The sequence below is a fragment of the Salmo trutta genome, chromosome 24, assembly GCF_901001165.1.
Source record: "Salmo trutta chromosome 24, fSalTru1.1, whole genome shotgun sequence".
In the NCBI taxonomy this organism is placed as follows: Eukaryota; Metazoa; Chordata; class Actinopteri; order Salmoniformes; family Salmonidae; genus Salmo; species Salmo trutta.
Window position 1 is genome coordinate 40,024,882 of NC_042980.1, and position 17,634 is coordinate 40,042,515.

Sequence of the window (17,634 nt, forward strand, 5' to 3'; positions counted from 1 at the left end):
TGGCTACAGACGTGAGTGCTACGGGTCGGTAGTCATTTAGGCAGGTTACCTTAGTGTTCTTGGGCACAGGGACTATGGTGGTCTCCTTGAAACATGTTGGTATTACAGACAGGGAGAGGTTAAAAATGTCAGTGAAGACACTTGCCAGTTGGTCAGCGCATGCTCAGAGTACACGTCCTGCTAATCCGTCTGGCCCTGCGGCCTTGTGAATGTTGACCTATTTAAAGGTCTTACATCGGCTGCTGAGAGAGTGATCACACAGTCGTCCGGAACAGCTGATGCTCTCATGCATGTTTCAGTGTTACTTGACTCGAAGCAAGCATAGAAGTTATTTACCTCATCTGGTAGACTCGTGTCACTGGGCAGCTCTCGGCTGTGCTTTGCTTTGTAGTCTGTAATAGTTTGCAAGTCCTGCCACATCCAACGAGCGTCGGAGCCGGTGTAGTACGATTCGATCTTAGTCGCTTTGCCTGTTTGATGGTTTGTCGGAGGGCATAGCGGGATTTCTTATCAGCTTCCGGGTTAGAGTTCCACTCCTTTAAAGCGGAAGCTCTACCCTTAAGCTCAGTGCGAATGTTGCCTGTAATCCATGGCTTCTGGTTGAGGTATGTACGTACAGCCACTATGGGGACAACGTCCTCGATGCACTTATTGATAAAGCCAGTGACTGATGTGGTGTACTCCTCAATGCCATCGGAGGAATCCCGTAACATATTCCAGTCTGTGATAGCAAAACTGTCCAGTAGTTAAGCATCTGCTTCAACTGACCACTTTTTTTATAGACCGATTCACTGGTGCTTCCTGCTTTAATTTTTGCTTGTAAGCAAGAATCAGGAGGATAGAATTATGGTCAGATTTGCCAAATGGAGGGCGAGGGAGAGCTTTGTACACGTCTCTGTGTGTGTGGAGTAAATGTGGTCTTGAATGTTTTTCTCTCTGGTTGCACATTTAACATGCTGATAGAAATTTGGTAAAACTGATTTAAGTTTCCCTGCATTAAAGTCCCTGGCCACTAGAAGCGCCGCCTCTGGATGAGCGTTTTTCTGTTTACTTATGGCGGTATACAGCTCATTGAGTGTGGTTTTAGTGCCAGCATCGGTCTGTGGTGGTATGTAGACAGCTACAAAAAAATACAGATGAAAACTCTCTAGGTAGATAGTGTGGTCTACAGCTTATCATGAGATACTCTATCTCAGGTGAGCAAAACCTCGCCTGAGGTAGAAAAGACTTCCTTAAATATCGTGCACCAGCTGTTGTTTACGTATATTCATATGCCCCCGCCCCGTGTCTTACCAGAGGCTGCTGTTCTATCCTGCTGATAGAGTGGCCCTAAACAGAGAGTACACAGTGGCAGAATACCTGACCACTGTGACTGACCCAAAATTAAGGAAGGTTTTGACTATGTACAGACTCAGTGAGTATTGCTATTGAAAAAGGCTGCCGTAGGCAGACCTGGCTCTCAAGAGAAGACAGGCTATGTGCACACTGCCCACAAAATGATGTGGAAACTGAGCTGCACTTCCTAACCTGCTGCCAAATCTATGACCATATTAGAGACACATACTTCCCTCAGATTACACAGACCCACAAAGAATTTAAAAACAAATAATATTTTGATCAACTGTTTTCTCATGATTTGGCTGAGTCTAATTGTGTTGCTGTCCTGGGGCTCTGTGGGGTCTGTTTGTGTTTGTGAACAGAGCCCCAGGACCAGCTTACTTAGAGGACTCTTCTCCAGGTTAATCTTTCTGTAGGTGATGGCTTTGTTATGGAAGGTTTGGGAATCGCTTCCTTTTAGGTGGTTGTAGAATTTAACGGCTCTTTTCTGGATTTTGATAATTAGCAGGTATCGGCCTAATTCTGCTCTGCATGCATTATTCGGTGTTTTACGTTGTACACGGAGGATATTTTTGTAGAATTCTGCATGCAGAGTCTCAATTTGGTGTTTGTCCCATTTTGTGAATTCTTGGTTGGTGAGCGGACCACAGACCTCACAACCATAAAGGGCAATGGGTTCTATAACTGATTCAAGTATTTTTAGCCAGATCCTAATTGGTATGTCGAATTGTATGTTCCTTTTGACTGCATAGAAGGCCCTTTTTGCCTTGTTTCTCAGATCGTTTACAGCTTTGTGGAAGATACCTGTGGTGCTGATGTTTAGACCGAGTCTCTCTCTCTCTCTCTCTCTCTCTCTCTCTCTCTCTCTCTCTCTCTCTCTCTCTCTCTCTCTCTCTCTCTCTCTCTCTCTCTCTCTCTCTCTCTCTCTCTCTCTCCATCCTGAGGTGTGTGATTAATTATGCCTCAGTGATAAGAGGACAACTCCTCCCATACCTGTGTTTTTCTCCTGATCACAACACCTCCCTTTGGAGTCTTCCTCTCTCTTCTGTTCCCCTGTTTCTCTCTCTCTCTCTCTCTCGCTCTCTCTCTTTCTCTTTCTCGCTCTCTCACTGATGTTTCACTCTCTTTCTGTCTCTCTGCTTACCTCTGTCTCTCTCCATCTATCTGCCCCCTCTCTTTCTGTCTCTGTCCTTACCCATCTGTCTCTCCTTCTATCTGGCCCCCTCTCTGTCTGTCTCTGTCTCTGCTATAGCTTCTGTCATGACGCCTAAACACAGCCAAGTCGAGGTGTGTGTGTATGTGTGTGCTTTCACTCACCATAAAGTGCGGCTGGGTCAGTATCCGTCTGAGCTCCTTGGCGTCGTGGTTGTCTGGGTAACAAGAGATCTCTTCCAGTACCTGTAAGGTGGAAGCACAAAAGCACAGGGCACCAGTCACATGGCCTTTCTGTAAAGTAGTAGAGTAGTCCTGCTTAATGCCTGTCCCAAACACACACTGAAGAGTACATCAACCTCTGGTCTGAGTATACACACATACAGTAATACCCTCTCACACTTCCTAACCCCTCCTCCCTTTAGAACCACGTAAACCAGTACAAATTGCATTTTGAAATATTCATCCCATAAGGTCCCTCCTCATGGCTTCTCTTAACCAATAAGATTCCTCTTCGGGGCTTGTTCATGCCCTCTGGCCTCTCGGAGTGACCTGATTTGGAGTCAGGTCCTGTTATGTCACACCTGCCTGCTGAATTGAGAGATGGAGAGTCCTGGCACGTAAAGGTGTTTGCGATTTGGAGTGTGTGTGTGAGTGTGTCTGTGGCAGATGGGCAGCAGGTAGCTTAGCAGTTAAGAGCATTGGGCCAATAACCAAAAGGTCACTGGTTCAAATCCCTGAGCTGACTATGTAAAAAAATCTGTCAATGTGCCCTTAAGCAAGGCACTTAAAGGGAAAGTCCACCCAAAAATGATATTTTGGTATTTGTTTCATTAGTCCATTGTTGACAAAGTCCCAAAAATATTTTGCTTGTCGGCAATCAAGTTTTCAAGATATTTAACTTTTAAAATACATAAATCATACCCGTATGATGCATTTTCCATCATATGATTTTGCGTTTTGTGTCATATGATGAAAAACACATCATACAGGGATGATTTATGTATTTTAAAAGTTAAATATCTTGAAAACTTGATTGCCGACAAGCAAAATATCTTTGGGACTTTGTCAACAATGGACTAATGAAACAAATACCAATAGACTCACACACGTGCTACTGAGCTACAGCTTACATGGGTCAAGCTACAGCCTAACGTATGCATCGTCACAGACAGCTCTACGCTACTCCCAGTCTCCTTCTGTCAAATACAAAATTGCTTTAAAATAAAACCAACTCGTTTTTCTTTGTTTTATTTGTGTGTGTGTGTGTGTGTGTGTGTGTTGTGAAAGGCGTCTCAGGGCTTACATATTCCAGGTGTTTCAAAGCGGAACTTGCTTCGTCTTGGATGGAGCTCTTTAGACCAGGAGGAGGACACAGGGAGGACAGTTACACGTGACCTCTGAGGATGTCCTTGGTCCTCATAGGAAGAGTCAGGGGTCATGGGGTCAAAGGCCAGGGGTTGTCAAGAGGGTCAGGGGGGTAAAGTTGAAAAAGGTCTAAGATGACGGTGTCGGGGGGAAAGGTTAGTGTCTATAGGTTTAGGACCAGGGTCAAATATAAAAAGTGCTAGTGTTAATTTTTTAAAATTATTTCAGTATCGCCACTGAGGATCAGCAGCAGAAAGTCAAGCAGAGTATCACAGAGGAAGTCCCTTTAAGTCACTGGTGGCAAGAAATAAAGGAGATTTCGTTCTGTGGTGAAATACTGGATCAATGTGTCTAACATTGACTAGAAAGACACTCAGATCAGAACTCAGAGAGAAAATGAGGACACTGCTAGAGGAAGTAGGCAACAAAAAACAGACACACACACATACGCACGCACACACACACGCACGCACGCACGCACGCACGCACGCACGCACACACACACACACACACACACACACACACACACACACCACACACACACACACACACACACACACACACACACACACACACACACACACACACACACACACACCTATAATCCAATGCCATACAAACTCCCAGTGGTGTACTTAAGTAAAAATACTTTAAAGTACTACTTAAGTTGTTTTTTGGGGTATCTGTACTTAGTATTTATATTTTGCCACTTTTACTTTTACTTCAATACATTTCTAAAGAAAATAATGTACTTTTTACTTCATACATTTTCCCTGACACCCAAAAGTACTCGTTACATTTTGAATGCTTAACAGGACAGGAAAATTGTCCAATTCACAAACTTAAAGAGAAAATCCCTGGTCATCCCTATTGCCTCTGATCTGGTGGACACACTAAACACAAATGCTTTGTTTGTAAATTATGTCTGAGTGTTGGAGTGTGACCCTGGCTATCCATAAATATAAAAAAACAAGAAAATGGTGCCGTCTGGTTTGCTTAATATAAGGAATTTGAAATGATGTATACTTTTACATGGACTTTTGATACTTAAGAATATTTAAAACCAAATACTTTTAGACTTTTACTCAAGTAGTATTTTACTAGGTGCCGTCATTGTAAATAAGAATTTGTTCTTAATTGACTTGTCTAGTTAAATTAAGGTTAAATAAATAAATACAAATAAAAATAGGTGACTTTTCTATTAGTCATTCTATTAGTCATTTTCTATTAAGGTCCCTCCCTTCCTCCTCCCTCCGTCTAACCCATACCCCTCCCTCCCTCCCTCCCTCCCTCCCTCCCTTCCTCCTCCCTCCGTCTAACCCATACCCCTCCCTCCCTCCCTCCCTCCCTCCCTCCCTCCCTCCCTCCCTCCCTCCCTCCCTTCCTCCTCCCTCCGTCTAACCCATCCCTCCCTCCCTCCCTCCCTCCCTTCCTCCTCCCTCCGTCTAACCCATCCCTCCCTCCCTCCCTCCCTCCCTTCCTCCTCCCTCCGTCTAACCCATCCCTCCCTCCCTCCCTCCCTCCCTTCCTCCTCCCTCCGTCTAACCCATACCCCTCCCTTCCTCCTCCCTCCGTCTAACCCATACCCCTCCCTCCCTTCCTCCTCCCTCCCTCCCTCCGTCTAACCCATACCCCTCCCTCCCTCCCTCCCTTCCTCCTCCCTCCGTCTAACCCATACCCCTCCCTCCCTCCCTCCCTCCCTTCCTCCTCCCTCCGTCTAACCCATACCCATCCCTCCCTCCCTCCCTCCCTCAGTCTAACCCATCCCTCCTTCCCTCCCTCTCTCTCCTAGTTCGTTCATTGAGAGTGTGTGAATTCAGCCAGCTAGACGCAAACACCATGTACCAGTGTATGTGAAGCCTGTTTGGTACTAATGGTGCATAAAGGAAGCCAAAACTGTTCAACACTACAGTCTAGGCAACAAATATCTGGAAAATATGCTGTGTGTGTGTGTGTGTGTGTGTGTGTGTGTGTGTGTGTGTGTGTGTGTGTGTGTGTGTGTGTGTGTGTTTGCGTGTGTGTGTGAGAGAGTGTGTGTGTGTGTGAGTGTGTGCACGTGTGTAAGTGTGAGTGTGTGTGTGCATGTGTGTGTGAGTGTGAGTGTGCGTGTGAGTGTGTGTCTGAGTGTGTGTGTGTAGCTCAGGACCTACTAACAAAGGGCAAATAAACAAGCAGTCTAAGCTCCTTATTATATTAACAGTGTCTATGAATGATCCAACAGGCTGTGGATTAGCTTCACTAACAGTGGGAAACAAAACCCAATAGACCCTGTATGTTTGTAGAAAAGACTGCAGATTCGATCGCAGGCTGCATTCCATTACGAAACAGTTGTCCCTACTCCTTCTGCTCTTGTCCACCTCTCTTTCAGGGGGAAACCTTTTGGAATGGAACACAGCCTCAGTGTTTAACAGTCTAATAGATCAAAACTGTCCTACTATAGAACCAGTTCCTACTATAGAACCAGTCCTACTATAGAACCAGTCCGACTATAGAACCAGTCCTACTATAGAACCAGTCCTACTATAGAACCAGTCCTACTATAAGACCAGTATAGAACCAGTCCTACTATAGAACCAGTCCTACTATAGAACCAGTCCGACTATAAGACCAATCCAACTACAGAACCAGTCCTACTATAGAACCAGTCCTACTATAAGACCAGTATAGAACCAGTCCTACTATAAGACCAGTCCAACTACAGAACCAGTCCTACTATAGGACCAGTCCTACTATAGAACCAGTCCGACTATAAGACCAGTCCAACTACAGAACCAGTCCTACTATAGGACCAGTCCTACTATAGAACCAGTCCTACTATAAGACCAGTCCTACTATAGAACCAGTCCTACTATAGAACCAGTCCTACTATAGAACAAGTCCTACTATAGGACCAGTCCTACTATAGAACCAGTCCTACTACAGAACCAGTCCTACTACAGAACCAGTCCTACTATAGAACCAGTCCTACTATAAGACCAGTCCGACTATAGAACCAGTCCTACTATAGAACCAGTCCTACTATAGAACAAGTCCTACTATAGGACCAGTCCTACTATAGAACCAGTCCTACTACAGAACCAGTCCTACTATAGGACCAGTCCTACTATAGAACCAGTCCGACTATAGAACCAGTCCTACTACAGAACCAGTCCTACTATAGAACCAGTCCTACTATAGAACCAGTCCGACTATAGAACCAGTCCGACTATAGAACCAGTCCTACTATAAGACCAGTCCTACTACAGAACCAGTCCTACTATAGAACCAGTCCGACTATAGAACCAGTCCGACTATAGAACCAGTCCTACTATAGAACCAGTCCGACTATAGAACCAGTCCTACTATAGAACCAGTCCTACTATAAGACCAGTCCGACTATAGAACCAGTCCTACTATAGAACCAGTCCTACTATAGAACCAGTCCTACTATAGAACAAGTCCTACTATAGGACCAGTCCTACTATAGAACCAGTCCTACTACAGAACCAGTCCTACTATAGGACCAGTCCTACTATAGAACCAGTCCGACTATAGAACCAGTCCTACTATAGAACCAGTCCTACTACAGAACCAGTCCTACTATAGAACCAGTCCTACTATAGAACCAGTCCGACTATAGAACCAGTCCGACTATAGAACCAGTCCTACTACAGAACCAGTCCTACTATAGAACCAGTCCGACTATAGAACCAGTCCGACTATAGAACCAGTCCTACTATAGAACCAGTCCGACTATAGAACCAGTCCTACTATAGAACCAGTCCGACTATAGAACCAGTCCCCTAGAATCTGATCCTAGATCAGAGTTATACTCTTCTAAACGTCCTCTCACTGTCAACTGCGTTTATTTTCAGCAAACTGAACATGTGTAAATATTTGTATGAACATAACAAGATTCAACAACTGAGACATAAACTGAACAAGTTCCACAGACATGTGAAATGAAATGGAATAATGTGTCCCTGAACAAATGGGGGGTCAAAAGTAACAGTCAGTATCTGGTGTGGCCACCAGCTGCATTAAGTATTGCAGTGCATCTCCTCCTCATGGATTGCACCAGATTTGCCAGTTCTTGCTGTGAGATGTTACCCCACTCTTCCACCAAGGCACCTGCAAGTTCCCGGACATTTCTGGGGGGAATGGCCCTAGCCCTCACCCTCCGATCCAACAGGTCCCAGATGTGCTCAATGGGATTGAGATCCAGGCTCTTCGCTGGCCATGGCAGAACACTGACATTCCTGTCTTGCAGGAAATGACGCGCAGAACGAGCAGTATGGCTGGCGGCATTGTCATGCTGGAGGGTCATGTCAGGATGAGCCTGCAGGAAGGGTACCACATGAGGGAGGAGGATGTCTTCCCTGTAACGCACAGCGTTGAGAATGCCTGCAATGACAGCAAGCTCAGTCCGATGATGCTGTGACACACCGCCCCAGACCATGGACGGACCGTCCACCTACAAATCGATCCCGCTCCAGAGTACAGGCCTCGGTGTAACACTCATTCCTTCAACGATAAACGCGAATCCGACCATCACCCCTGGTCCTGTCTGGTCCAGCAACGGTGGGTTTGTGCCCATAGGCGACGTTGTTGCCGGTGATGTCTGGTGAGGACCTGCCTTACAACAGGTCTACAAGCCCTCAGTCCAACCTCTCTCAGCATATTGCGGACAGTCTGAGCACTGATGGAGGGATTGTGCGTTCCTGGTGTAACAAGGAGAGTTGTTGTTGCCATCATGTACCTGTCCCGCAGGTGTGATGTTCGGATGTACCGATCCTGTGCAGGTGTTTTTACATGTGGTCTGACACTGTGAGGACGATCAGCTGTCCGTCCTGTCTACCTGTAGCACTATCTTAGGCCTCTCACAGTACGGACATTGTAATTTATTGCCCTGGTCCCATCTGCAGTCCTCATGCCTCCTTGCAGCATGCCTAAGGCACGTTCACACAGATGAGCAGGGCATCTTTCTTTTGGTGTTTTTCAAAGTCAGTAGAAAGACCTCTTTAGTGTCCTAAGTTTTCATAACTGTGACATTAATTGCCTACCGTCTGTAAGCTGTTAGTGTCTTAACGACCGTTCCACAGGTGCATGTTCATTAATTGTTTATGGTTCATCGAACAAGCATGGGAAACGGTGTTTAAACCCTTTACAATGAAGATCTGTGAAGTAATTTGGATTTTTTACAAATTATCTTTGAAAAGACAGGGTCCTGAAAAAGGGATGTTTCTTTTTTTGCTGAGTTTATATTATAATAATGCATGACATTTAACAGACACTTCTGTCCAAAGCAACTTTCAGTTATTCATATATTTTTGCATGACCTCAGTGGGAATTGAACCCACAATCCTTGCGAGATCCATGTTCAACCAACTGAGCTACACAATTACACCCTTCTGTACACCGTACTCTACTGGGGTGTAGCTCTCACATCTAACCACGTTACAGTTATATCCTAATGTAAAGCTGGCTGGGGCTGTCATAAGTGGAGGTGGTTCAGTGAACTACACTCTCTTGATGAGTAACCTTGCCTGAAACCTGAAGATTCATGTTAGCTCCCAGAGCCTAACGGCTGGCCTTTAGCTCAGAAAGCCAACATAGTATTGAGTTTTGTGTTGTGGACAACCCAGGTTTGCTACCTAGCTGATGACACATAGCTATGAGGTTGTTGTTATTTTGAGGAAAAAAACTAAAGAGGTTAGAAGAAGAGGTTCAACTCCTTCAAACACTGACCTCAGGCCAGCTTGACCCAATGTTAAACAAGCAGCAGATAGCAGAAGTAGATAACAGCAGTGAAGAGTTAGATTTCTTATTCCACACATTGGGCACCAGTTCTGACTTCTTCTGATCAGAGCCACATAGGGCTGTGGTCAAACATAGTGCACTACATGAGAAATAGGGTGCTGTTTGAGATGTGAACCTAATGAATAGTAGAGAGAGGTGTTAATGGCTAGAGCCTTGTTGATTAAACAGAGTGTGTGGTCAGGGAATTATGAAGCAGCGTGCGGTGTTCTATAGAGTTCATCACGTCATCAATCGTCATGAATAATATCTTATACACAAGCATGGTGACAAGCACACAACACAATATTGTATCAATATGTATGTGTGTGTACGTGTGTGTATGTGTGTGTGTGCGTGTGCGTGTGTGTGTACGTGTGTGTATGTGTGTGTGTGCGTGTGCGTGTGCGTGTGTGTGTGTGTGCGTGTGCGTGTGCGTGTGTGTGTGCGTGTGTGTGTGTGTGTGAGTGTGTGTGTGCGCGCGCTCACCTCCTTGGCCCTCTGTACAGTATTGCTGGGGGGGTTTCTGATCTGGGGCGATGACTTTGTGTTGATTTTGTCGTAAAGCTGAAACAACACGACACACAAAACATTATAAACCAACAAAATCAGTTCAATGGCTAAATAATACATGTTGGTTCTCTCTCTCTGTGTATTCCGAATGACCTGTTGTCTTCAGTGCCAGCCTCTCATCAATGCTGACAATTGCTTGCTTTCATTTAAACATAAAAAAAGGACATTTACAATGTAGGGAAAATATATAATAATTTATGATGCAGACTGAAAGAGGAGCAACACTTTGGCTCTGTTTGCAACGAACCAGCTGACTATACAGGATCAACAGTTGAGGATGTGTGTTTGTTTTTATGTGTGCATGCACTGCGAGCATGAATCGCTGTGTCCAGTGGAGGCTGGTGAGGGGAGGACGGCTCATAATAATGGCTGGTACATAGCAAATGGAATGGCATTAAACACATGTGTTTGATGTATTTGATACTGTTCCACTGATTCCACTGATTCTAGCCATCACCACGAGCCCATCCTCCCCAATTAAGGTGCCACCAAACTCCTGTGGTACAGAAAATGTACACACAGTGATTAGTCTAACCAGGACAAGCAGAAATGACTGGTTCAAAGGTCACAATGCCGAGAGGAGAGAAACAGAGCTCAGTTGAAAAGGCAGCCATTAAATAAAATGACTTTTATGATATAAGAACTGATTCATGATTTTCATAGGGATTTGGGTTGAATAATGTAATAATTCTGGACTTCAAAGGAGAGCAGTTGACATCATGAGAGAGCAAGTACACTGGCACCCCCCCCCCCCCCCCCCCCCCCCACACACACACATAGAGAACACTGCTCTTTCAAAATAGGTATTTCGCCATAGCCCCTAGACCTACATGTATGCCTTGTGTCCTCCCATTGACCAGAGAGACAAGGCTGGCAGACAGTACTATCACGAGATGATTACCACTGGTCTCAACCACGAAATGAGGCAAGAATAACAAACATGAAGCTGATAACAGTTAGTTCATGTGTCTTTCTACATTTGACATTTTAGTCATTTAGCAGATGCTCTTAGAGCAACTTACAGGAGCAATTACGGTTAAGTGCCTTGCTCAAGGGCACATCGGCAGATTTTTTTACCTAGCGACCTTTCGGTTACTGGCCCAACGCACTTACCCACTAGGCTACCTGCATCCCCACTCACCTATCACTTACAAGTCTTAACTACAGATCTGCTTGGAAAGACACCGTTTATGTAGACATGCACATCCTGTGGATGTCCTCCTGTGAACTTATTTGTAATGAGCAAATATGTGTGTTACTTGAAACGTAAACACAAACACACAGTGATATTCAAATACTGGATTAGTCTGCTGTGTCATTGCTAAGCTCCTTTAAAGGGGTTATTTTATGGGAAAACAAGGCGAGTATTTATGAATGTTTGAGATGTCTGTGGTGCCTGCATTGGCAGTGGGAGATAGAGTCAACCATGTTTCGACAGATGTCTGTGTGTTGTGTGCTGCGTGTGTGTGTGTGTGCGCGCGTGATAGTGGGGAGTGTACAGGGGAGGCTAAGCAGTAGACGCTGGTTCCTGGAGAAAGTTCAGAGTTCAGACGCTCTGTCTCTCTGTCTGCTCCTACTGTTCCTTACCTTGTAGCCACACACACACACACACACACACACACACACACACACACACACACACACACACACACACACACACACACACACACACACACACACACACACACACACGAACACACACACACACACACACACACACACACACGAACACACACACACACACGAACACACACACACGAACACACACACACACACACAATGCCTGCTTATGAGTGAGTGTATGTGTTATGAAGGTCGCAGCAGCGAAGAGGAAATGTTGCTTTTAGATCAACTATGTTCCACATATTATTATTCTACGGCCCAGCTCATTCTTTCACCATGATGCCGTTGCTTGCCGTCTGTGAAGTTCTCCGTTAAACGTTTCTTATAAAACAGACTGTTGATTTACTGTAGGAGGACCAGAGCTGTGTTCGAATACCAATACTAACATACTGTATACTACATACTTAATGAGTTTACAGTACCAGTCAAACGTTTGGACACACCTACTCATTCCAGGGTTTTTCTTTATTTTTTACTATTTTCTAAATTGTAGAATAATAGTGAAGACATCAAAACTATGAAATTACACATGTGGAATCATGTAGTAACCAAAAAAGTGTTTAACAAATCAAAATATATTTTATATTTGAGATTCTCCAAAGTAGCCATTTTTTGTTATTACACTGGGTGTCAAGGAAAGTGTTACCAAAACTATTGTAAGTGGTGTCCAGTATTGGTCAGTTGCTAGTGCACAGCGCTTGCAAAGCCAAGGGTTGTAGGTTCGATTCCCGCTGGGTCCACTCATACATCAAACGTATGCATGCATGACTGTAAGTTGCATTGATAAAAGCATCTGCTAAATGGTATGTACTATCATATGAAGTGAATATATACAGCCATGTAACATCACTGTTGTGTCTGAAGTCACAGTGAAAACATACAACCAACCATCTTTTCCTTACAAAGAGAGAAACAGAGCCTTACTTTAGTCATTTAGCAGACACTCTAATCCAGAGCAATTTACATGAGCAATTGGGGTAAAGTGCCTTGCTCAAGGGCACATAAACAGTCTTTCACCTAGTCATCTCGGGGATTTGAACCAGCAACCTTTCGATTACTGGCCCAACACTCACTTTCACTTTCAAATTAAAACACACAGGGAACACTCTCAACAGCTAGGCTAACTGTCGCCCTAATACACCACTGATACACATACACACACACACACACACGCACACACACACACACACACACACAAGCAACAAGATCGACTCACCAACCAGATCCTAAGCAGTAGCCACCCACCCTAACCCAGAAGAGAATAAACACAATAAGCGCTAAACTAGCTTAGCATCCAGACTTCAGTAGGCTACTGATACAGTACGTCCATTCCGTGCCGAGTGGATCTGTAGTTTCCCTGAACCTCTCTGTGTCTGAGTGGAGAGGATGGTAACGTCAGCCCTACAGATGTACTCACAGATAGCCTACTGCAGGAGTCTGGAGTCTGGAGAAACAGCAGTGAAAGGGACTAAGGCCTGACAATAGCACCCATTGTTCTCTCTCTCTATGTCGCTCTCCTTCTTTCTGTGGCTTTCAGAGCAGCAATGTGGAGGTCTTTCTCTCTTTTCAGTGATGGAGTCTGGCTCGCTCTTCTCTCAATTTTTAGTGATGGAGACTGGCTCGCTCTTCTCTCAATTTTTAGTGATGGAGTCTGGCTCGCTCTTCTCTCAATTTTCAGTGCAGGAGTGTGGTCTCGCTCTCTCTATATCCCTCTCTCTTCAGCTGGGTCTGGGTTTTGAATGGACATCTGCAGCAACAGGTTCCTAGTGAAAGGCCTTCCCAGGGAGAGAGTCTCTTTCTACTTCTCATCTTGCACCCATTCAGCCCCTGGGGCAGGGTCCGAAAGCAATAGGCACCTCCTCAACTACTTCCTCCTTCACCCTTCCTAACGCCCTCCTCCTCCCTAACTCCCTCCTCCCTAACTCCCTTCTTAACCTCCCCCTTCCTCCTCCCTAACTCCCTCCTTTACTCCCTCCTCCTCCCCTTCCCCCCTCCTCCCTAACTCCCTCCTTACGCCCTCCTCCTCCCTAATTCCCTCCTCCCTAACTCCCTTCTTAACCTCCCCCCTTCCTCCTTCCTAACTTCCTTCTTAACCTCCCCCCTTCCTCCTCCCTAACTCCCTCCTCCCTAACTCCCTTCTTAACCTCCCTAACTCCCTCCTTAACTCCCTCCTCCTCCCCCTTCCTCCCTCCTCCCCCTTCCTCCTCCCTAACTCCTTCCTCCTCACTGACTCCTTCCTCCTCCCTAACTCCTTCCTCCTCCCTAACTCCTTCCTCCTCCCTGACTCTTTCCTCCTCACTGACTCCTTCCTCCACCCTAACTCCTTCCTCCTCCCTAACTCCCTCCTCACTAACCTCTTCCTCCTCCCTAACTCCTTCATAACTCCTTCCTCCTCACTGACTCCTTCCTTCCTTCTCCATCAACACTTTTGTAACACTATTTGGTAACTCCCTCTCCCAACCCCCTCCAGACTCCTTATGATATTGTTGCCATAGCTCTCAAGGCTTACCTCCAACTCATAAAGAACCAAATAAACCCCAGCCCACAGGGTCAACAGAGGTCTGGATGTACGTCATTACAGCGTCATATGTGTCAGCTTAAAACAACTGCCTTAATGCAGGCATGACACCAACCGTTCTGTGTGTCAGCTAGTTATCGTTAGCCAGCCAACTTACCTAGATAACGGTTTGTGTTATGTCTGTGTTGCAGTAAATCAGCTGCCATAAGCTGATGTTAACTGTTGTATGTTGGTCTTGTGATAAAAGGTTTCAAGTGTTACCAAGACCCTGACAGGATTAAGATAAGTTTCTAGAGTCAACAGGCCTCAAGTGAACTTTAAACACTTTAGTAACATCCAGTTCCTCCTAGACAGCTAGCCTTCAGTAACACTCTCACACACTCTCACACACACACACACACACACACACACACACACACACACACACACACACACACACACACACACACACACACACACACACACACACACACACACACACACACACACCATGTTTCTCCCAGCCAGAAAGCTTCTCTCCTAATGTGGCATGAGATCATGAGGAGTGCAGCCTGGCTTCCCTGGCAGCGTGTGTGTATGTGTGTGTGTGTCTGTGTGTGTGTTATGGCAGTGAACTACTGGTGCCCTCTAGAGTAGAGAGGTTTGGTGTTTGGCTGGCTGCTATGAGTTCTGGGTGACAGACAAAACACTGTCAAAAGAGTGGGATAGAGAGTGAGACAGAGAGAGAGAGACAGAGAGAGAGAGACAGAGAGAGAGAGAGAGAGAGAGAGAGAGAGAGAGAGAGAGAGAGAGAGAGAGAAAAAAATAAAGAGAGAGAGAGAGACAGTACTGGAGAGTGAGAGACTGAAATGGAGAGAGCGAGATGGGAGGCAGGGGAACAGACAATATGTTATTAGAATATGTATGATTGTTAGAGGGGGAGAGACTATATGATTGTTAGAGGAGAGAGACTGTATGATTGTTAGAGGAGAGAGACTGTATGATTGTTAGAGGAGAGAGACTGTATGATTGTTAGAGGAGAGAGACTGTATGATTGTTAGAGGAGAGAGACTGTATGATTGTTAGAGGAGAGAGACTGTATGATTGTTAGAGGAGAGAGACTGTATGATTGTTAGAGGAGAGAGACTGTATGATTGTTAGAGGAGAGACACTGTATGATTGTTAGAGGAGAGACTGTATGATTGTTAGAGAAGAGAGACTGTATGATTGTTAGAGAAGAGAGACTATGATTGTTAGAGGAGAGAGACTGTATGATTGTTAGAGGAGAGACTGTATGATTGTTAGAGGAGAGAGACTGTATGATTGTTAGAGAAGAGAGACTGTATGATTGTTAGAGGAGAGAGACTGTATGATTGTTAGAGGAGAGAGACTGTATGATTGTTAGAGGAGAGAGACTGTATGATTGTTAGAGGAGAGAGACTGTATGATTGTTAGAGGAGAGAGACTGTATGATTGTTAGAGGAGAGAGACTGTATGATTGTTAGAGGAGAGACACTGTATGATTGTTAGAGGAGAGACTGTATGATTGTTAGAGAAGAGAGACTGTATGATTGTTAGAGAAGAGAGACTATGATTGTTAGAGGAGAGAGACTGTATGATTGTTAGAGGAGAGACTGTATGATTGTTAGAGGAGAGAGACTGTATGATTGTTAGAGAAGGAGACTGTATGATTGTTAGAGGAGAGAGACTGTATGATTGTTAGAGGAGAGAGACTGTATGATTGTTAGAGGAGAGAGACTGTATGATTGTTAGAGGAGAGAGACTGTATGATTGTTAGAGGAGAGAGACTGTATGATTGTTAGAGGAGAGAGACTGTATGATTGTTAGAGGGGGAGAGACTGTATGATTGTTAGAGGAGAGACTGTATGATTGTTAGAGGAGAGAGACTGTATGATTGTTAGAGGAGAGAGACTGTATGATTGTTAGAGAAGAGAGACTGTATGATTGTTAGAGGAGAGACTGTATGATTGTTAGAGGAGAGAGACTGTATGATTGTTAGAGGAGAGACTGTATGATTGTTAGAGGAGAGAGACTGTATGATTGTTAGAGGAGAGAGACTGTATGATTGTTAGAGGGGGAGAGACTGTATGATTGTTAGAGGAGAGACTGTATGATTGTTAGAGGAGAGAGACTGTATGATTGTTAGAGGAGAGACTGTATGATTGTTAGAGGAGAGAGACTGTATGATTGTTAGAGGAGAGAGACTGTATGATTGTTAGAGGGGGAGAGACTGTATGATTGTTAGAGGAGAGACTGTATGATTGTTAGAGGAGAGAGACTGTGTTATTGTTAGAGGAGAGAGACTGTATGATTGTTAGAGGAGAGAGACTGTATGATTGTTAGAGGGGGAGAGACTGTAGGATTGTTAGAGGGGGAGAGACTGTAGGATTGTTAGAGGAGAGACTGTATGATTGTTAGAGGAGAGAGACTGTATGATTGTTAGAGAAGAGAGACTGTATGATTGTTAGAGGAGAGAGACTGTATGATTGTTAGAGAAGAGAGACTGTATGATTGTTAGAGGAGAGAGACTGTATGATTGTTAGAGGAGAGAGACTGTATGATTGTTAGAGGAGAGAGACTGTATGATTGTTAGAGGAGAGAGACTATATGATTGTTAGAGGAGAGAGACTGTATGATTGTTAGAGGGGGAGAGACTGTATGATTGTTAGAGGAGAGAGACTGTATGATTGTTAGAGGGGGAGAGACTGTATGATTGTTAGAGGGGGAGAGACTGTATGATTGTTAGAGGGGGAGAGACTGTATGATTGTTAGAGGGGGAGAGACTGTATGATGGTTAGAGGAGAGAGACTGTATGATTGTTAGAGGAGAGAGACTGTATGATTGTTAGAGAAGAGAGACTGTATGATTGTTAGAGAAGAGAGACTGTATGATTGTTAGAGGAGAGAGACTGTATGATTGTTAGAGAAGAGAGACTGTATGATTGTTAGAGGAGAGACTGTATGATTGTTAGAGGAGAGAGACTGTATGATTGTTAGAGGAGAGAGACTGTATGATTGTTAGAGGAGAGACTGTATGATTATTAGAGGACAGACAGACAGACAGACAGACAGACAGACAGACAGACAGACAGACAGACAGACAGACAGACAGACAGACAGACAGACAGACAGACAGACAGACAGACAGACAGACAGACAGACAGACAGACAGACAGGCAGACAGAAATCTAATGACAGATAGAGTAGCATCTAATGACAGATAGAGAGGCATCTAATGACAGATAGAGAGGCATCTAATGACAGATAGAGAGGCATCTAATGACAGAT

The 17,634-nt window shown here is 44.7% G+C and overlaps 1 protein-coding gene across 10 annotated transcripts in view; it reads right to left on the minus strand.

Annotated features, from left to right (window-relative positions):
• LOC115161305 (peripheral plasma membrane protein CASK-like) overlaps nt 1–17,634 on the minus strand; it is a 224,508-nt gene that overhangs the window by 39,908 nt on the left and 166,966 nt on the right. For 8 of the 10 annotated variants that reach the window (XM_029712184.1, XM_029712182.1, XM_029712186.1 and 5 more), the window contains 2 exons: nt 10,123–10,200; nt 2,656–2,736 (listed from right to left, as the gene is read on the minus strand). In XM_029712184.1, the coding sequence (XP_029568044.1) occupies nt 2,656–2,736; nt 10,123–10,200 (159 nt within the window). Of the gene's footprint in view, nt 1–2,655; nt 2,737–3,796; nt 4,358–10,122; nt 10,201–13,246; nt 13,724–17,634 lie in introns of those variants that run through there. The other 2 variants (XM_029712191.1, XM_029712192.1) reach the window with 2 other exon arrangements.